The sequence below is a fragment of the Dasypus novemcinctus genome, chromosome 10 (genome assembly GCF_030445035.2).
Source record: "Dasypus novemcinctus isolate mDasNov1 chromosome 10, mDasNov1.1.hap2, whole genome shotgun sequence".
NCBI classification, from domain to species: domain Eukaryota; kingdom Metazoa; phylum Chordata; class Mammalia; order Cingulata; family Dasypodidae; genus Dasypus; species Dasypus novemcinctus.
The window spans coordinates 108,591,162-108,613,749 of record NC_080682.1 but is presented as its reverse complement, the minus strand read 5'-3'; the positions used below and the strand labels follow the sequence as shown (position 1 = coordinate 108,613,749).

General features: G+C 36.9%; 1 protein-coding gene across 5 annotated transcripts in view; it reads right to left on the bottom strand.

Moving 5' to 3' along the window:
• Window positions 1-22,588, bottom strand: part of UVRAG (UV radiation resistance associated) — a 402,827-nt gene that overhangs the window by 344,281 nt on the left and 35,958 nt on the right. For 4 of the 5 annotated variants that reach the window (XM_058305983.1, XM_058305987.2, XM_058305986.2 and 1 more), the window contains exon 3: window positions 7,789-7,823. The exons of the other annotated variant lie outside the window; for it this stretch is intronic. In XM_058305983.1, the coding sequence (XP_058161966.1) occupies window positions 7,789-7,823 (35 nt within the window). The remainder of the gene's footprint in view (window positions 1-7,788; window positions 7,824-22,588) is intronic. 5 annotated transcript variants of the gene reach the window in all.

Here is a 22,588-nt window from a genome sequence, read left to right as displayed (position 1 = left end):
GAGGGCCTAAAATGATTATTACCATAAATAACAAATGTACAGCCATAAGAATCACAACAACGAATTAATAAAAGCTGCTTAGCCAACTTTCTCAAAATATATGAGACAACTCTCAGGAATTGCATACTGATTTTCAAAGTTGTTCCTCAGCCAAATAAACTCTCTTTCCCCTGTTTCACTGACCTCTCTTCATGCTACGTGTATCAATTTAGGAATTACTTATTGTCAGAAACTTTTCTAAACCTTAATCCCAACCCCCCATACCCCAGCTCAAAACTGAGATATATACTACTCTTCAATGCTTTCACAGCATCTTATCCTTCCCTGGTACTATAGTAGTATGTCTAGTTTTTCTTGATTTCCTTCCAAATCATGTAGTTGATCAGACAGAAGTCAGAAAACACTGAAGATAATATAAAATGACAACAGGTAACATAAAAACTAACGAAAGCAAGAGGAGCTAATTCCTAACCACATACATACACTTATAGTTATTAAAAGTTAACTCACTAGGTCACAATCCAACTGAAACAAAAACTTGATTTGAGAATTACTTTGGCCAGTAACTCATAAAAACTATTTGTATGTTGAATCAGTTTTCACCAAAGATTTAAAAACAGTTCTGCCAGTAACTATTCAAACAGAAGTTTATGGTTCTGATAAATTATGCCACAAGCTTTCCCTAAAAAGACATGTTCTAGAACTTTTACTTATTCACTGTTGATGGGAATAGAGTCCACCATGGAGGACTTTGGCAGTTCCTAAAAAAGTTGAATGTACCCTGCAATACCACTATTGGGTATATAACCAGAAGAACTGAGAGCAGTACACAAATAGGTATCTGCACACCTATGTTCATAGCATCCTTATTCATGATTGCCCAAAGATGGAACAACCCAGGTGTCCATCAACTGAGGAATGGAGAAGCAAACTGTGGTGTATTCACACAATGGAATATAACACAGCTGTAAGAAGAAACGAAGTCATAAAGCATATGACAACATGGATGAACCTGGAGGACATTATGTTGAGTGAAGCAAGCCAGACACAAAAAGACAAAAACTGTATGACTGCATTACTATCAACTAAACATATTGTATGATCCCATTTATATAAAATATAAATATACGGGAAACGGACTTTGGCCCAGTGGTTAGGGCGTCCGTCTACCATATGGGAGGTCTGCGGTTCAAACCCCGGGCCTCCTTGACCCGTGTGGAGCTGGCCATGCGCAGCGCTGATGCGCGCAAGGAGTGCCGTGCTACACAGGGGTGTCCCCCGCGTGGGGGAGCCCCACGCGCAAGGAGTGCGCCCGTGAGGAGAGCCACCCAGCGTGAAAAGAAAGAGCAGCCTGCCCAGGAATGGCGCCGCCCACACTTCCCGTGCCGCTGACGACAACAGAAGCGGACAAAGAAACAAGACGCAGCAAATAGACACCAAGAAAAGACAACCAGGGGAGGGGGGGGAATTAAATAAATAAATAAATCTTTAAAAAAAATAAATAAATAAAATAAAATAAAATATAAATATAAAGCAATTTATAAAGATTAAATTTGATTAGTGGTTATGAGGGCTAGAGAAGACATGCTAAGAGGAATGGAGTTTTCTTTTTGGAGTAATAAAATCTAAAATTTTTTGTGATGATGAATGCATAACATTGTGCATGTACTAAAAGCTATTGATTATATACTTTAGATAGATCATATGGTATGTAAATATATATCAATAAAACTCCTTAATAAATTAAAAAATAAATAATTGTGCAAGAATAGCCAGATAGCAGCTATGTTCAGCAGGGGAGATAGAGAGTTGGTTCTTGTATAAGGAGTGAGATATGGGTCATCTTTCATTCTTTTGGTTATAGATAGCCAGTTCTCCCAGCACCATTTGTTGAAGAGACTGTTTTGTCCTGGTAACAAGGACTTGGCAGGTTTGTCAAAAACCACTTGACTGTAGGGGTGAGGATTTATTTCCGGAATTGTTTATTCCACTAAAAAATGTATCTATCTTTATACCAGCACCATGGTGTTTTGACCACTGTAGCTTTGTAATGTTTCAATGTCAGGCAATGAAATTCCTCTATAGTTGCTCTTCTTTTAGAGAATATTTTTGGCTACTGGGGGCACTTTCCCTTCCAAATGAAATTGGTAATTGCCTTTTCTATTTCTGTGAAGTAGGTTGTTGGAATTTTGATTGGTACTGCATTAAATCTATAAATCAGTCGGGTAGGGTTGGCATTTTCACAACATTTAGTCTTCCAATCCATGAAAACCAAATGACTTTCCATGTGTTTCGGTCTTCATTGATTGCTTTTAGCATTGTTTTGTAGTTTCCTGCATATAGGTCCTGTACTTCCTTGGTTAAATTGATTCCTAGATACTTGAGTCTTTTTGTTGCTATTGTAAATGGAATTTTTTCCCTGATTTCCTCCTCAGATTGTTCCATACTAGTGTACAAACATTACTGATTTTTGCATGCTGATCTTATATCTTGCCACTTTGTTGAATTTATTTATTAACTCACATACTTTTGTCATGGACATTTCAAAAGTTTCTAAGCATAGGATCATATCATTCCCCATAGAGTTTTACTTCCTCTTTCCTATTTGGATGCCTTTAATTTTTTTTTTTTTCCCCCTGTTTAACTGCTCTAGCTAGAACACCTAGTAGAAATCTGAATAACAATGGTGACAGTGGGCATCCTTGTCTTGTTCCCAATCTAGAAGGAAAGCTTTCATCCTTTCCCCAGTAAGCACAATGTTAGCTGTGGGTTTTTTATGTATGCCTTTTATCATATTGAGGAATTTTCCTTCTACTCCTATCTTTTGAAGTGTTTTTACCAAGAAAGGATGCTGAATTTTGTCAAATGCCTTTTCTGCATCGATTGAGATGATCATGTGGTTTTTTGCCTTCAATTTGTTAATGTGGTGTATTATGTTGATTGATTTTCTTATGTTTAACCAGGCTTGCATACCAGGAATAAATCCCACTTGGTCGTTATGTATAAGTCTTCTGATGTACTGCTGGATTAGATTTGCAAGTATTTTGTTTAGAATATTTGCATCTATGGTCATTAGAGAGATTGGTCTGTAATTTTCTTTCCTTGTTGAGTCTTCATCTGCCTTTGATATTAGGTGATGTTGGCTTCATAAAATGTGTTGGATAATTTTCCCTCCTCTGAGTTTTCTGTACGAGTTTTAATAGGATTGGTATTAATTCTTTTCAAAATGCATGGTAGGTTTGGAGCTGGCCCACGTGCAGTGCTGATGCATGCAAGGAGTGCCCTGCCACGCAGGGGTGTCCCCAGCGTAGGGGAGCCCCACGCCCAAGGAGTGCGGCCCGTAAGGAGAGCCGCCCAGCGCAAAAGAAAGTGCAGCCTGCCCAAGAATGGTGCCGTACACACAGAGAGCTGACACAACAAGATGAAACAACAAAAAGAGACACAGATTCCCGTGCTGCTGATAAGGATAGAAGCGGTCACAGAAGAACCCACAGCAAATGGACACAGAGAGCAGACAATGGGGGGGATGGGGGGGGAGAAATAAATAAAATAAATCTTTAAAAAAACAACAACAAAATGCATGGTAGAATTCACCTATGAAGCAATCTGGTCATGGATTTTTATTCGTTGGGAGATTTTTGATGATATATTCAATCTCTTTAAATGTGATTGGTTTGTTAAGTTCTTGTATTTCTTGGAGCGTCAGTGTAGGTTGTTTGTGCATTTCTAGGAATTTGTCCATTTCAGCTAGGTTGTCTAGTTTGTTGGCATACAAGTTTCTCATAATATTCTCTTATGATCTTTTTTATTTCTGTGAGGTCAGTCATAACTTCCCCCCTTTCATTTCTGATTGTATTTATTTGCATCTTCTCCCTTTTTTCCTTTTTTAGTCTACTTAGGTGTTGCTTATTTATTGACCTTCTCAAAGAACCAGCTTTTAGTTTTGTTGATTTTTCCTATTGTTTTTTTGTTCTCAATTTCATTTATTCCTGCCCTAATCTTTATTATTTCTTTCCTTCTGCTTGCTTTGGGAGTGGTTTGCTGTTCTTTTTCTAGTTTCTCCAGTTTTCAGTTAAATCTTTGAGTATAACTCTTTCTTCTTTTTTAACAGGGGCAGTTAAGCCTATAAATTTCCCTCTCAAGACTGCCTTTGCTACATCCCATATATTATGATAAGTTGTGTTCTCATTTTCATTTGATTGACTATATTTACTGATTTCACTTGTAAGTGAACCACTGATTATTTAGGAGTGTGTTATTTAGTCTCCATATATTTGAAAATTCGTTACATATGACAATAGCATATTTTTATAATTGTACTATTAATTAAAGTCTATGGTTTAACTTAGGGTTATTGTTTCTGTAGTGTAGTTCCATGGAGTTTTAAAAATTTTTATTCTGTTACCAAATATACTATCTAACATTTCCCCCTTTAATCATATTCAGATACATATTTCAGTACCGTTAATTGTATTCATAGTGTTATGCTACCATCATTACCATGCATTACCAAAACCTTTCCATCATTCTAAATAGGAACCTCATACATTTTAAGCCTTAACTTCCCATTCCTTATCCCCACCCTGAACCCTGGCAACCTAAATTCTAGATTCTGACTCTGTGAGTTTAAGTATTCTAATTTTTCAAATCAGTGTTCTTTCATGTCTGACTTATTTAACTCAACATGAATGTCTTTCAAGTTTCACTCATGCTGTCACATGTAAAAGGACTTTATTCCTTTCACAGCTTGTAGCAGTTTGATATGGTTATGAATTATAAAATTAGATATTGGACCATGTTTGTAATTTGGTCTGTACCTGAGTGTGATTAAGTTATGATTAGGAATTTGATTGGACCACATCATTAGGGCATTGAGTCCCCAAGGGTGGGTGAGGACTCACAGATAAAAGGCATGGCAAAGGACAGAATTGAGGGTTTTTGATGTTGGAGTTTGATGCTGAAGCCTTAAGCTGGAGTCCCAGGAAGTAAGCTCACAGAGGAAAGAGAGACCAGCCCCAGGAAGAGAGGAATCCTGAGCCCAAGAAGAGCAAGTCCTGGGAAGAAAGGAACTTTGAACCCAGAAAGAAGCAAGACCGTGGAAGGGAGGAACCCAGGAAGCCTGAACCCTGGCGGATGTCGGCAGCCATCCTGTTCAAACACGTGAAAATAGACTTTGGTGAGGGAAGTAACTTATGCTTACGGCCTGGTATCTGTAAGCTCCTATCCCAAATAAAATACCTGTTATGAAAACCAACCAATTTCTGATATTTTGCACCAGCACCCCTTTGGCTGACTAATACATGGCTGAATAATATTCCATTGTATGTATACATCAAATTTTGTTTAGCCATTCATTGGTTAATGGACACTCGGGTTGCTTCCATCTTTTGGCAATTGTGAATAATGTTGCTATGAACAACAGTGTGCAAATATCTGTTTGAGTCCCTGTTTTCAATTCCTTGAGTATACACCTAATAGTGGGATAGCCAGGTCATACGGTAGTTCTATCCGTAGCTTTTTGAGGAACTGCCAAACTGTCTTATGAGAACCCTGTATTTTATGCATGATTTTTTCTGTAAACCTACAATTTCCCTAATAACAACAAAAAAATTCACCAAGCTATATATAATATAATCTCAAAGAATACCCTTAAAAGGAAACATCAGGGAACAGATGTAGCTCCGTGGTTGAGCACCTGCCTCCCACATAGGAGGTCCTGGGTTCAATACCCAGTACCTCCTGGAAAAAAAAAAGAGAGAGAGAGAGCGAAACATCAAAAAATTAACATTTATCAAACAATTACCCAAAAGTAGCATACAGGGAGCTAGGGGACATGAAGATACTCAGTCTCTGAACTTCAGGAGCTTTCATCTACTGGGAGAGCTAAAATGCTTATGAACAATTATAATTCAAGTAAATGGCATAAGTGGTATACTCAGGACACAATTATAGTACAACCTGGGTTGAAAGGACCTTCAAGTCCTTTTAGTCCAGTCCTATTCCTTGTCAGGAATCCATTCTAAAACATGCTTACAAGTCATAATTCAGCCTAAGTGCGCTACGGATGAAGATGTCAAAAACCTCACAGACAGTTCAGAAGCCAAAAGGAGTTGAACACAGACATTAACATTGAGAGAAACAATCTTTAGAAACACGGATTTGGAAGTCAAGTGAATATCAAGTAAATACAATATAATAATGTAGAACAATACATTAAAGTACCATTATGGCATAGGGTCCATTATTATACAACTCCAAGGGGAAAACGAATGATACAAGCTAGAAGTCTGACTACTGAAAAGGACATGTAATAAATCAAAGTAAAACTCTACTCTATCTGCCTCCTAACCACACCCTGAGCTCTTACTTGACCATAGACTACTTTTGTTTCTACCCTGAATCTAGAAAAGAGGAAAAACTAACATTCATTCAGTAGCTACTGTGTGTCAGGCATGGTGCTAGGCATTGATCAGTATGATTTAATGTATGCAGAACCAGAGCTTTCTGGTCATTAGAACTCCCCAGAGCTGCATTCAAGGACACTGTCTGCCTAGGATCCCAATGTATTATATTAAAGAAACATTTAGAAGACAGCTTGATGAGGAGGAAAGAGTACTAGAGACTTAAAGATAAAAGGCCCGAACTGGGGTTCTGGTCCTGAAGTTGTACGACTCTGGGAAAATCATTGAGCCTCTTTGGGTATCAGTTTCTTAAGTATCTGCCCATCTACCTCACAGGTTAGTTTAAGGATCAAAATGGGATAAAGTATGAAAAAGGATTTTGTGTGTAACTATAAAAGATGATCCTTTCCTTCATTTGACAAGTATTTACTAAGCATCTATGCCATTTGAGGCTCTGGGGTTACAGTGGCGAATAGACTGGCAAGGCCCCTGCTCTCATGGGACTTACATTCTAGTAGGCTGGGAGATGAAAAATAAACACAAAGAAGTGACAAAGAGTTTTCTAGAGGTGCATGCTCTAAAGAAAATAAAAGAGAGAGATGTGAAGAAGAGTCACTAGGAGAAAAGGGGTATGACACTTTCATGGAGTGGTCACAGAGGCCTCACTGAAGTGATGTAACTGGGACCCCAAAGACTCCTTGAGCCAAGTCAAGAGCTGAGGAAAAAGCATTCTAGGCATAAGGAACAAGATAAGCTAGAAGGAGGTATACCAAGAACACAATGAATAAGTGATAGATGAGGCTAAAAAGGACATTACAGTTTTGGTCTATGAAAGGGATCTTATCATTATCATAAATTCTATCTTTTTTTTTTCCAACATAGCTTAAAAAATTCATTTATGCAAATATCTGTGTATGTGAAGAGTAGGACACCTTCAACTTTCTGACTGAACAATGTCATCATCAAGAAGTAGAAGGTCCCTATAAAAAACACAATACAAAAAAATTCTTTAAAATATATCTAAACAAATCATTTATTATAATGTTTGACAAGTAAAATAGTAAAAAACCTCTTTATAGTGAATAAAGTGACAAAATTACGAATTTGAGTTGGAAAAACACTAAAAATTTTAACAGAAAAAAATCAGTTCATTCAACAAATATTTATTGAGCACCTAATATGTGCAAGGCATATTCTAAGCACTAGAACTAGAACAATGAACACATCAAGTATGATTTTAGCAATACTTTCGCAAAGATTCAAATGCAGAAGAATCATAATTTTATCAAACTGTACCAAAAATGAACCTCAATTTATTTTACATCTCAGCATTTTCTGAAACAGGAATTAAAGACCATGGTATATACCTGTCAGAAAGAAAACTTACCAAGGAATTCTTAATCACTTCACTTCTATAAAATTCTGGAAAAGAAGAAAAAGAACAATAAATGATATGGAAGAAAATAAGCTCATCAACTAACTCTTAATCCTATAAATATTTTAATAAGTTCCAGGAAAACATTTAAAACATTTCCAAGGGATCTATTCTCACTTTATTCTTATCACCAAAAAGAAATTAAATATTTCTAAAAGAATTAAGTAAAAGTGTTTTAAAGGGAGGAAAACTTTAGGAAAAAATAGTCAAAACCTTTTTAAGATTCAGTTCAGAGAAGGAGATGTGGTTCAAGCAGTTGGATCCCTGCCTACCACATGGGAGGTCCCGGATTCGGTTCCCAGTGTCTTCTCAAGAAGACAAGCAAGGCCGCGATCTGACGTGACAGGCTGGCGCAGAGAGATGATGCAACAAGATGACACAACAAGGAAACAGAATGAGAGTCACAACAAGCAGGGAGCAGAGATGGCTCAAGCGATTGGGTGCCTCCCTTCGACATAGGAGGCCCTGGGTTCAGTCCCTGATGCCTCCTAAAAAGAGAAGACATACAGTACACAACAAGCAGACAGTGAGCACAAATAAGAAGGAATAGGGGGAGAAATAAATAAAATAAATCTTAAAAAAAATTCAATTCAGTGAGTGTTACCTAACTGGCACCTTTTACCTCAGATTCTAATTTGAGCCCTTAAAAATTCAAAAACTTTCTTCTCCCTTCTCTACTCCCACTCTCCACAACTGACTGCATATACTTTTTTTACCAAATATCTCTAGTGAGTATCCAATAGTAGTATTCTAGAATGAACAGTGATCCAGAAACCAGAAAAACTAAGTTTCACATATGCTGTCTCTTTAATTTTCCTGGATCCATTTCTTCAATAGACAATTTAATATAAACAAAATTAATTTAATTTAAATTAATTAAATAATCAAAGGTCCTCTATTAGTATTAAAGTTTTACAATTCTACAAACCCTCAAATACGTTGGTAATAAATGTCACAAAACCAGAGGATCCAATCAAAAAAGAGAAATGTGTCAGAAGTTCAGAAAACTCTGCCCAAGCTACCTCCCAGCTGCTCTGTCACTGAAGAGTCTGCAAGGACTCTCCTATCTTTATGATGCCGTAGGGCAAAGTTTCTCAAGTGTGATGCACATACCTCTGAAACTTGAGATGATTTGAAGTCATACATGGACAAACTTTTTTTCTAATATATTAAAATTTATACCTCACATATCAAACTTGTAATTTTAAGCTTCAAAAGGGCAGTGATGTTTGTCTTGTGTAACTCCTGTTTCCTCAGCATCTAAAGCTACAGGAAAGGAAAGCAGATATGGCTCGATCGATTGGGCTCCCGTCTACCATATGGGGGGACCTGGGTTCACTTCCCAGGGCCTCCTTGTGAAGGCAGGCTCACCTGCGCCCGCAGAGTGCTGACAGCCCACACCCACGGAGAGCTGGTGTGGCAAGATGATGCAACAAAAGGAAACAAGCAGACAAAGAAGAACACTCAGCAAATGGACACAGAAAGCAGACAGCAAGCAAGTCACAAGGGGGGGGGGAGATAAAAAAAATAATATAACGTAAAATAAAATAACAAAACCACGGGGAGGTACTCAAATATTTTTCTGTTGAATAAATTTCAGAAATTATTTACAGGCTAATAAATTTAAAAATAATCACATAGAGGGGGATTTCTAGGGAAGATGGTAGAATAGGGGGCTCCAGGATTCAGTCCTTCCACCAAAACAATATTAAATAAACAGGAACTGTCTGAAACAACTATTTTGAAACTCCAGAGGCCAGAAGAACACTGTACAGCATCCAGAGAAGAGTGGGAGGAAGAAACTGACAAATTACAAAACTACAGAGGCAGGAAGGCAGTGGGTTGACAAACTTTCAAAAATGAGGGAGAGAGTAAGACATTCTCAGAAGAAAAAATGCTGAGGGAGTTCTTCATACTGAAACAAAAAGACACTAGATGGTGTTTCAAAGCAACATAAATAAATAATGACCGCCAGTTCAGGTAACCGTTTGGGTAATTAAAAATGCCGGTATTACTGTATCATATTATTTGATATGTAACTGCATTTCTTATTTCGTACAAGTGCTTAGGTGCAAATGCATAAAAAGTAATGATCAATCTAGATTTCTGGACATACAAAGACATGAGTGGTAACAAGTACAAAAAAAATGGTAGGGGGACAAATGGGCATAGGAAGAGTATATGTGCATGCTACTGAACTTAGGTTGGTATCAAACCAAATATAATTGTTATATATCTAGGATGTTAAATTTTAATCCTATGGTAACCACAAGGAAAATACATGAAAACTATATATAGACAGAAATGAGAAGACATTCAATATAGTAAAAACCAAGGAAGCAAATAAATGTAAAAGGAGACTTTAATGAAAATGAGGGACAAAAAGGTGTAAGACTTAGAAGGGGTAAACAGCAAAATGACAGAAGAGAGATTTGTGTTATCAGTAGTAACTTTAAGTGTAAATGGAGTCAACTCTCCATTCAAAAGGCAGAAATTGGCAGAATGGATAAACAAAAGTATGACCCAACTATATGCTGTCTGTAAGAGACTCAAATTAGAGTCAAAGATATAAGTAGGTTGAGTGAAAGGATGGAAAAAAATAAACCATGCAAGTAGTAACTAAAAGACCACGAGGGTGGCTATACTAATATCAGATAAAATAGACTTTAAGTCAAAAAGAGTTACAAGGGACAAAGGTGGTCATTAAATACTGATAAAGGGGACAATGCAACAGGAAGCTGTAAAAATTATAAAGATATATGCACTTAACAGGAGAGCCCCAAAATGTATGAAGCAAATACTCAAAGATTTGAAGGGAGAAACTGATACTTCTCTATTAATAGTAGGAGACTTAACATACTACTCTCAATAATGGATAGACAGAAGATCAACAAGCAAGTACAGGAATTGAATGATACACTAACAGCTAGACCTAACAGACATATATAAGTAACACTGCACCCAACAAAAACAGAATATACCTTCTTTTTTTTTAATTTTTATTTTAAAGTTTTATTTTGCAGATTTAGAAATTTGAGATTTTTAATAACCGCAAAAGAAATTCAGTCACACCTAATGATTAACAGAATGTAGTGTTATATTATCTAAACAGAAATCGTGCTGATGTGCCATAATAAATTGTCTATTAGTAAAAAAATACACTTTAGGGCGCAGTATCATATCACAAATTACAATAGGGATACTTTGCAAGAATTTAATCAAACTAGAGAATTCTGAATAGTTGTATCTTTTAAATGCAGCACTTAAAAATGTAACAACTCTGTGCATTCTTTTTCTTATAAAAATGACCTTGTGTGTGTCATAGAAATGCTGCTTTATTGCTGCAGAGGTCAAAATTCAAGGCTCAAGAGGTACAGGAGAGATACAAAGGTATCCTTAAGAAACTTGGTTTTGTTTATGTATAAAAAAGGTAGTTTAACACCTTCTTCTTGAGTGCACATGGATCATTCTCCACAGGAGTCTACATGTTGTGTCAAGAAACAAGCCTCAATCATTTCAAAAAAACTGAAACCATACAATGTATATTGTATGAAAAAGTTCTAAACTTGACTGAGATGATGACAGCACAACTCTGTGATGACAATGGGAACCCGAGTACACACTTCGAAGGGATTGTACAAAACATGCGACTGAATAACAGAGAATTCAGTGGTAGAAGATGGACTGTGGTTAGGAGGACAAATAAGAGAATGTTCACTCACGAACTAAAACAAATGTATGTTATTACAGGGTGTTAATAATCAGGAGGATTGGGGAAAAATATACCCAATGTAAGATATGGGCTTAGTAATATTTTGATGATGCTCTTTCACAGTTTGTAATCAAAGTTTCACAGTAATGTACGGTGTTAGTGGTGGGGTGATGTATGGGAGCCCTGTATGATGATATGTGTGTTTGTTTTGTAAATTCACAACTTTTACTATACACTTATTGTTTATGAATCTTCATGTAGGAATGATATACTTCAGTGAAATTTTATTTTAGAAAAAAGAAAAATTAATTATATGTAAGGATAGACCCAAATAGCTAAAACCATCCTGAAAAAGAAGAATGAAGTTGAAGGAGTCACACTTCCCAATCTTAAAACTTATTACAAACCCACAGTAATGAAAACAGTATAGTACTAACAAAAGGACAGACATATAGACCAATGGAATAGAACTAAAAGCTCAGAAATCAGCCCTCATCTTTATAGCCTACTGATTTTTGACAAGGTGGTAAAGATCCATCAGTTGGGAAAGAAAATTCTCTTCAACAAATGGTGCTGGGAAAACTGGATCCCATTTGCACAAAAAAGGAGGACCCCTACCTCACACCATATACAAAAATCAACTCAAAATGGATCAAAGACCTAAATATAAGAGTTAGAACTATAAAACTCCTAGAAAAAAATGTAGCAAAACATCTTCAGAACCTTGTGTTAGACAATAGTTTCTTAGACTTTACACCCAAAGCACCAGCAACAAAAGAAAAATTTGATAAATGGGACGTCATTAAAACCAAGAACTTTTGCTCCTCAAAGGACTTTACCATGAAAGTAAAAGACAACCAACACAGTGGGAGAAAATATTTGGAAACCACATATCTGATAAAGGATTAATATCTAGTATATACAAAGAAATCCTCAAATTAATAACAAAAAGCCAAACAACTCAATTTCAAAATGTGCAAAAGATTTAAACATCTCCAAAAAGGATATACAAATGACCAGAAAGCATTTGAAAAGATGCTGAATATCATTAGCCATCAAGGAAATGCAAATAAAAAGTACAATGAGATATCATTTCACACCCATTAGAATGGCTGCTATAAAAAAAAAGTGAGAGGATGTGGAGAAATAGTAACATTCATTGATTGCTGGTGGCAATGAAAAATGGTGCGTCCACTTTCCTCAGGAAGTTTAGAACTTAAACATATGACACAGCAAATCCCATGACTAGGTATATGCCCAAAAGAATTGCCAAGTAGTAACTCAAACAGATATCTGCATACCAATGTGCACAGCAGCATTATTCACAGTTGCCAAAAGATGGAATCTAGAATACAGGTTTAGTGGGGATAGGGAATGGGAAATTTGCCTTAAAATACACAGGGTTCCTATTTGGAATAATGGAAATGTTTTGGTAACGGATGATGATGAAGGTAGCACAACACTGTGAACACAATTAACAGCACTGAAATATATATATCTGAATATAAAGCGGGAAATGTTAGCATATATAGTAACAGAATAAAATTTTTTTTTAAAATTCCATGGAATTACATACATAGTGACCCCTAAGCTAAACCATGGTCTTTTTATTATGAACAATTATTTATAGATTAAAAAAGGATAATTCCAGTGTTTTAAAATTAATTTCCTATTGATGCTCATTTATTTTACTGCTAATTTTGGGGTATTAAAAACAATGTTATAAATAACATTGTTATATATACATCCTCATATCATAAGATATCTGAATCTATCGGATAAACTTTTTAAAGTAAAACTGGAAGATCAATGGACGAACATAGAATTTATTTTTATTAAAGAAGTTGTAGGTTTATAGGAAAATAATGAAGAAAATACAAAGCTCCTGTATACCTGCCTCACACACACAGTATTCCCCAATATTAACACTCTTCATTAGAGTGGTATTAGCCTTTCTTATAATTCATGAAAGAATATAATATTACAGCCCATGGTTTACACTAAGGTTCACTGTTTATGTTCTATAGTTACAGGGCATTTTTCCTACAATTTTTATTCTAGTTACACATACACCACCTAAAATTTCTCATTTTAACAACTTTCAGATATATAATTTAGTGATGTTAATTTAGTGTGTGCTACCTTTAACAGCATTCATTATAAAATTTTTTCCACCATCCAAAACAGAAAATCTGTATCAATTACACATTTAAGGGAAGCGGACTTGGCCCAGTGCTTAGGGCGTCTGTCTACCACATGGGAGGTCCGCGGTTCAAACCCCGGGCCTCCTTGACCCGTGTGGAGCTGGCCCATGCACAGTGCTGATGCGCACAAGGAGTGCCGTGCCACGCAGGGGTGCCCCCCACGTAGGGGAGCCCCATGCACAGGAAGTGCACCCTGGAAGGAGAGCCGCCCAGAGCAAGAGAAAATGCAGTCTGCCCAAGAATGGCGCTGCACACATGGAGAGCTGACACAACAAGATGACACAACAAAAAAAAAGAAATACAGAGTCCTGTGCCACTGACAACAACAGAAGTGGACAAAGAAGAACACGTAGCAAATAGACACAGAGAACAGACAGCTGGGACGGGGGAGGGGAGAGAGATAAATAAATAAATAAAACTTTTAAAAAAAAATTACACACTTACTCCCCATTTGCTACCCGCACCATGACCCCTGGCAACCTATATTCTAGATTCTGACTCTATTAATCTCATTATTCTATATTAGTGATATCATACAATATTTATCATTTTGTCTGAGTAATTTTATTCAACATGATACCTTCAAGATTCATCTATGTTGCTTCCATCTTTTCACAATTGTGGAATGCCGCTAGCAGCACTACAAGTACTTGCTCGTGTCCCCACTTTCAATTCTTTTGAGTAAACACTCAGAGGTGACATTGCTGGGTCACATGGTAATTCCTTATTTAACTTTCTGAAGAACCACCAAATTGGTTTCCAATATAGCGGCACCATTTCGTATTCCCATCAACAATGAGTGTTTCAATTCTCCAAATCCTCTCCAACACTAGCTGTTTTCATTTTTTTAAATACTAGCCATGAATGAAATGGTATCTCATTGTGGTTTTTACTGGCATTTCCCTACTGGCTAATGACGTTGAGCATCTTTTCAAGTGCTTTTTGGCCATTTGTCTATCTTCTATATCATGCTATTAATGTGATATACTACATTAAGTGGTTTTATGTTGAGCCAGCCTTGAATACATAGGATGAATCCCACTCAAAGAGACTGTATAATTCTTTTAATGTGCTGTTGGATTTGGTTTCCTAGTATTTTGTTGAGAATTTGTATCTATATTCACAAGGGATATTGGTCTCTAATTTTCATTTCTTGTGCTGTCTTTATCTGGCTTTGATATCAGGGTAACACTGTCCTCACATAATGAGTTAGGAGGTAATCCCTCCTCTTCCATTTTTTGGAAGCATTTGAGAAGGATTAGTGCTAAATCTTCTTTAAAGGCTTGACAGAATGTACTTGTTAATTATCCAGTCCTGCGCCTTTTTATTGGTATGTTTTTATTACTGATTTGGTTTCTTTACTTGTTATAGTTGTTGAAATTTCCTTATCTTCTTGCATCAGATCAGGTAACTTGTATGTCTCTAGGATTTTGTCCATTTCATCGAGGTTTTCTAACTTGTTGGCATATAACTGTTCATAGTATATCCTCTTATACCTCCTTTTAATTTCTGTAACGTAAGCTGAAATATCCCCACATTCATTCATGTGATTTCAGTTATTTGTGTCCTAATCTTCGTTGTCAGTCTGGCTAAAATGTGGCCATTTTATCAATAATTTCAAAAACCCAATTTTTGGTTATGTTGATTTTAGTGGTTACCTAGTCTCTATTGTTTCATTGATCACTGATGTAATCTTTATTATTCTCCTCCTCCTATAAATTTGGTTTAGTTTGCTCATCTTGTTCTAGTTTCTTTAGGTGTGAAGTTAGGTTATTGATTTGCAATCTTCCTTCTTTTTTTTAATGTAGGCATTCAGAGCTATAAATTTCCCTCTGAGCACTTCCTCCACTGCATCCTGTAAGTTTTGGTATCTTGTGTTTTTGTTTTCATACATCTCAAGATATTCCTAATTTCCCTTGTGAGTTTTTCTTTGACCTACTGGATGTTTTATAGTGTATTGTTTAATTTCCAAATATTTGGAAATTAACCAGTTTTTATTTTGTTACTTATGTCTAGTTTTTTACCATTGTGGTCCAAGAAGTTACTTCAAATGATTGCAATATTTTTTAATTTATTAAGATTTGATTTGTGGCCTAACATACCATCTGTCCTGGAAAATGTTCCATGTGCACTTAAGAAGAACATGTATTTTGTTGTTCTTGGCTGGAATGTTCTATATACATTAATTAGTTCTATTGGCTGATAGTATTGTTCAAGTCCCCTATGTCCTTATTCATCTTCTGTTCAGATGTTCTATCAATTACTGAAAGTGGTGTACTTATGACTCCAACTACTATTGTAGAACTGTTTCTCCTTTCAAGTTTTTTTTTAAGGTACTGGGGGGATCTCATATGTGGGAAGCTGGCACTCAACCACTGAGCCACGTTAGTTTACTTGGGATTTTTCATTTGTTTTGCTTGTTGTTTGTTTTTGTTTTTTTCAGGAGGTACGAGGAACCAAATCTAGGACCTCCCATATGGGAGGCAGGCACTCAACTGCTTGAGCCACATTTGCTCCTTGTCCATTGTTACTCAGGTATTTTGGAAGCTCTGTTGTGAGGTGGATATGTTTATAATCATTATATCATCTTGCTGGATTAAATCAATATATAATATCCCTCCCTGTCTTGCTTGTAATCTCTTTTGATTGATTTGTATTCTCTTTTGTATAACAATACTATAGCCATACCAGCTCTCTTTTGATTACTATTTGAATGGAATATCTTTTTCTACCCTCTTACTTTCAACCTTTATGTATCTAGAGTCTCTTACAGATGGATCATGCTACCAATCTCTACCATAAAATATGGGAGTTTACTCCCTTGACATTTAACGTAATAATTGGGAAAGAAGGATTTACTTCTACCATTTAGCTATTTTTTTTCTGTATGGCTCATGATTTTTTTTCCTCAATTACTCTATTACTGTCCTTTTTTGTATTTAGTTTCTCTGTGGTATACTTTTTTTTAAAAGATTTTTTATTTCTCTCCCCTTCACCCCGTCCCCCCACCCAGTTGTCTGCTCTCTGTGTCCTTTCGCTGTGTGTTCTTCTGTGACCGCTTCTATCCTTATCACTGGCACTGGGAATCTGTGTTTCTTTTGTTGTTGTTGTTGTTGTTGTTGTTGTTGTGTCATCTTGCTGTGTCAGCTCTTCGTGTATGCGGCACCGTTCTTGGGCAGGCTACACCTTCTTTCGCGCTGGGCTGCTCTCCTTACGGGGCACACTCCTAGCACGCGGGGCTCCCCTATGCGGGGGACACCCCTGCATGGCATAGCACTCCTTGTGCGCATTAGCACTGCACATGGGCCAGCTCCACACGGGTCAAGGAGGCCCCGGGTTTGAACCGCGGACCTCCCATATGGTAGACAGACGCCCTATCCATTGGGCCAAGTCCGCTTCTCTGGTATACCATTTTGATTCCCTTTTTCCTTGCTTTTCCCTATAGTTTTATTTTCGTATTGTTTATCTTTGTAACTATAATTAACATCTTAATATAATTACAACTTAGTTTGACTAACGCCAATCTAGTTTCAGTAGTACAAACTCTCTATATTCATACATATCTCCAACTTTACTCCCTTACATTGTTATTGTCTCAGATTACATTTTTATACATTGTATGCCCATTAATATAAATTTAAAGTGTCATTTTATATTTGCATGTTAAGTCACATAAGGGGGAAAAGCAGCTATAAACCAAAAATACAATAGTGTAGGATTTTATATTTACCAATGTAGTTATCTTTACCAAGGTTCTTTATTTTTTCTGACTTCAAGTTACTGTGTAGTGTCCTTTTACTTCAGCTGGAAGATTCCCTTTTGCATTTCTTACAAGGTAGCTCTTCTGCTAATGAACTCTTTCATTTTTTATCTGCATTTTTTATCTGCAAATGTTTTAATTTCTCCTTCATTTTTATTTTTGTTTTTTTCTTTCTCTTTCTTTCTCCTTCATTTTTGAAAGATACTTTTGCCAGATATAGAACTCTTGGTTGTCATATTTTTTTAAAGAATTTTAAATATTTCAACCCACTGTCTTCTGGCCTCCATGATTTCTGATGAGAAATCTGCTGTTAATCTTACTGGCAACCCCATGTATATGACAAATTGCTTCTCTCTTACTGCTTTCAAAATCCTGTCTTTAGATTTTGACAATTCCAATATAATATGTCTTGTTGGAGAGCACTTAGAGCTTCTTGGTGCTCACTGGATTCCTGGATGTGGATATTCATGTCTTTCATCATATTTGGGATGTTTTGGAGCATTATTTTTTCAAACACTTTTTCTGCCCCTCTCTCTGTCTGTCTCTCATTCTTCTGGTACTACAACGATGCATATGTTGGTATGATGTCCTGCAGGTCCCTCAGGCTCTGTTCATTTTTCTTCATTATTTTTTCTTTCTAATCCTTACGATGGATAATTTCAATTGTCTTGTCATTAAGGTCACTGATTCTTTCTTCAGCCTGTTCAATTCTGCTGTTAATTCCATCTGAGTTTTTCATTTCAATTACTATATTCTCCAGCTCCAAACTGGAAACCAATTTGTTTGGTTCCTTTTTATAATTTTCATCTCTTTATTTTGTTCACACGACGTTTTCCTAACTTCCTTTAGTACTATGTATATGGATTCCTTTAGCTGATTGAACATATTTAAGACAGGTGATTTAAAGTTTTAATGTCTGAACTTCACGAGGGATGGTTTCTGGCAAATTTGTTTTTTCCTGGTGAAATTTCTGTTATTTTAAGAGCTATGCAGAAGGTTTCAAGGAGAAGACAGCATTTAAAATTTGTCTTTGAGAACAAGTAGTATTTCAAAAGGTCAGAGGTTGGTAAATTTTTCCATAAAGGGCTTAATGAAAATATTTTATGCTTTGCATAGTAAGGGGCAAAACTGAGGATTTTATGTAGGTACTTATAGGAGAATGAACAAACTTCCACAAATTTTTTATAGATGAAACCCAATTATTATGTAATAATAATTATAGAGTACTTTTTTTTTTTTTCGTAATACAGGTCTACGGATAAAAAGAATGAAATTCTCTTTTTAGAAGGGATAATATTTCACTTAACTGAGGTTCAGAGGCAGTGTTCTTTATTAAAATACATCACAAATGTCCATTTGTCCGTGCTCATCTCTAATATGATTTTACTTATTTCATTTTCGAAAATGTCTTTCACATGCAATATTTTTCTTTTTTGTTTTGATCTTTTTTCAACCATTACAAAATGTAAAAACCATTCTTACCTCACACACCATATGAAAACAGGTCGAGGAGAGCAGATGTAGCTCAAGAGGTTGAATGCCTGCTCTCCATGTACGAGGTCCCGGGTTTGATCCCCGGTACCTCCTAAAAACAAACAAAAAAACAACAACTTTCATTGGGGAGCAGATGTAGATCAGTGGTTGAGCACCTATGTACAAGGGGTTCAATCTCCAGTACATCGAATGAAAAACAAAAACAGATAGCGGCTGGATTTGGCCTGTGGTCAGTAGTGTACCAACTCTTACTATGTCAGGGCTCAATTTATTTCTTCTCAGTTCCTAATGCACCCTTCAATATGTGCTCTAGTATAAACAATGGAATTCCATAAAGTATTACTTCTTTAAACTAGGCAGGATGTCTTAAGCTTTCACAGGAAGTGCTGGAGAGATACTGCAGGGAGAAGAAGCTCTCATGCCATCTCTGGCACAGGCCTGGGGTCAGCAATGTGGGTATAAGGTTAACAGGTAGAGCCTGCCTGTGGTGGTATGGAGCTGTATATACCCCAGAAAAAACAAGCTGCTAAACATAATCTATTTCTATGAGTGTGAATCTGCTGTGAGTAGGCCTTTCTGGTAAGATTACTTCAGTTAAGGTGTGACCCACCTCATCAGGATGTGTCTTAATCCTTTTATTAGAGTCCTTTAGAAACAGAATGAAATTCAGACAAAGGAGAAAGCCACAGGAAGCAAGAAGCTGAAATTCAACATAAATTGTAAAAGAAGGGCGAGGCCAAGAGAGGCTGCCATGTGCAATGCCATGTGATAGAGCAGCCAAGAATCAAGGAACACCAGCAGCCAGCCCCAAAAGGCCAGTCTTCAGGAAGAAAGCAACATCTTAATGATTGCTCTGATTTGTACTTTTTCCTAGCCTCAAAACCATGAGCTAATAAATTCCCATTGTTTAAGCCAACCCATTGCATGGTATTTGCTTGAGCAGCCAAGGAATATAGTGAATGTGTCCAAGTCACAGGCTGAGAACATGGTTCCTCTATGACCTGGCCTGGCAAAATACTTTTCACAGCTACCTCCACATAGAAACCACTTTCCCTAGGACTCTGAAGAGTTCCTGCCAGCACCCAGAGTTCCACAGTATACCCATGCCACCAGTTGCTAACTGCCTAACCTCTCATTTGTGGTCTGGAAAAATGGTCTACTGTGTGCCCAACACCACCAGACCAGGTCCAGCCTGGCCACACCAAACAAATATGGTGAGCCCAACCACACCTTCTCCAATGAGGCCTAAACACTTCCCGAGTCTGTCCTTTCATGACTGTTCTCATTCAGTCCTAGGGTACCACATAGAATTTCCTGACATTTTTTACCCCTCATAATCTACAATGTGCTTTCTATCTCCTGCCTGGATCTACCTCCTACAAGTACAGAGGAATGCAAAAGAAGGTATAACTAAGAGCATAACTAAGAGCATAATGGAGTAAAGCACTTTATATGTTTCCTAAAACATAAAATTGTTTCAAGGTGTGCATAATAATACGAATGTTTGGCATAGCAAAGATAACACATCCTTTTATTAATATTAATATTTAACTCTAAGACAAAACCACTGCCTCCTTATTTTTCATAGGGCTTGAAAATAGTATACTATGAATGGTATATAATCATAGAGATTAAAATATTAATATATAGTGTGAACATATTGATAAGTGGTTTTACACATTTTTCATCTCTCCCAACTGATTAAGTGATTAGAATGTATAAAACAAGTGAAATGTAGCCCTACTTTAGAAAATTAAAATGACAAATAGCTTTCCTCTTTCTTTCTTCTTCAGCAAATGCCATGGAATGATCAGGAATAATTTTTAAAATGTAACAGAGTCGGAAGCAGATGTGGCTCAAACGACTAGGCTCCCATCTACCATATAGGAGGTCCACGGTTTGATTCCCGGGGCCTCCAGGTGAAGGTAAGATGGCCCACACAGCGAGCTGGCCGGCACAGAGAGCTGACTTGCGTGGAGTGCTGGCCCACACAGGAGTGCTGGCCTGCACAGGACTGCTGACCCGCACAGGAGTGCTGGCATGGCACAGCACGATGACACAACAAGAGACACAGAGGAGAGACAATGAGAAATGCAGCAGACCAGGGAGCTGAGATAGTGCAAGAGATTGAACACCTCTCTCCTACTCCAGAAGGTCCCAGGATCAGTTCCCGGTGCCACCTAAAGAAAAGACAAGCAGACACAGAAGAACACACAGCAAATGGACACGGAAAGTAGACAGCAAGCTCAAAAACAACAAAGGGGAGAGGGGGGAGAAATAAATAAAAATCTAAAAAAAAGCAACAGAGTAATGTTAGCAGCAACAACAAAATAAGCTCCCAAATTTCAATTACTTAACATATTAAGAGTTAGTTTTCATCCACGTAATAGTTTAATGATGTGGGTGGTTCACACAGTGGGCAGCTTTCCTCCATGTGGTGATTCAGGGATCTTTCATCCTTCCCTTGTAGCTTTGCCATCAATGTCTTCATCATTTGTGTGATCTTGGGAAAGTTACTTTTCTTCTCTGTGCCTTGTTTCTTCATTGTTTTTAAAGCTGTGTTTTTTTGGTTCAGGACTTGCCCAATTACTGCAACCCTTTAACTGTTTTCCAGAGTTTTGGGGAAACCGACTTTGCCAAATTTTACTTGTTGCTCAAAGATTCTGTAAAGGAACAGCATCCAGGGGCATCTTACATTGCCATCTTAGATGGTGAAATGGAAGACTCAGACTCTGGCAAGATCTTTGTTTCCTGTGTAGACCATAATTTCCTGTTTCTTCATGTGTTTTCTAATTTTTTTTGAGAACTGGACATTCTGATTATTATACTGTTATAACTCTGGAAATTTAGTTCTCTACTCCTCTGGGATTACTAGGTTTTTTTGTTGTTGTTACGGCTGTTCTTGTTGCTGAGGGCTGGAACCATCAATTTGTAACTTTTCCAAACTATTTTTGCTTCCAAATGGGAACGGAAAGAGAAAAGGGAAAAAAAAAAAAAAAAAAAAAACAGGCACTAACTCTTTAATACTCTTCTGCCACTCTTCCCAGAGGAGGGCTGAAACTATGGATGCCCTCAGAGCCAGCCTCCAAATGACCTGCAGTACCTAATCAAAAGCAGTGATTGGTGATCGGACCACACACTCCTGGATTTTGGAGGTCTGGGTCTAGTGTTCCACTAGACTCTGGAGTTTCAAAATAATTGGTTCAGACAGTTCCTGCCAGCCCAACAGTTGTTTTGGTGGAAGATTGATTCCTGAAGCTTCCTAGTCTGGAAGGATTACTTCCACAATCCTCCTAATGTGGTTTTTTTTTAATTCGCTTAATATATTTTTGTATTGTTTGATTTTGTTACAGTAAGTATGTAATACTTTTAAAGTCTAGGAGGGAAAAACAGATAATTCTTTTTCTTTTTTTGTAAGAGAATTCCTTAGCTTAATCTGCTAAACTATTAAACAGCTTCCAAAATACTAATGAATAGTATCATTATTTCTCCCTAAACTTTGACTATGAATAAATAAAACTAAATAATTTGCCATTTCGATTATACCCTCAAAATGTACTTGCTAAGAAACCGACGTAGCTC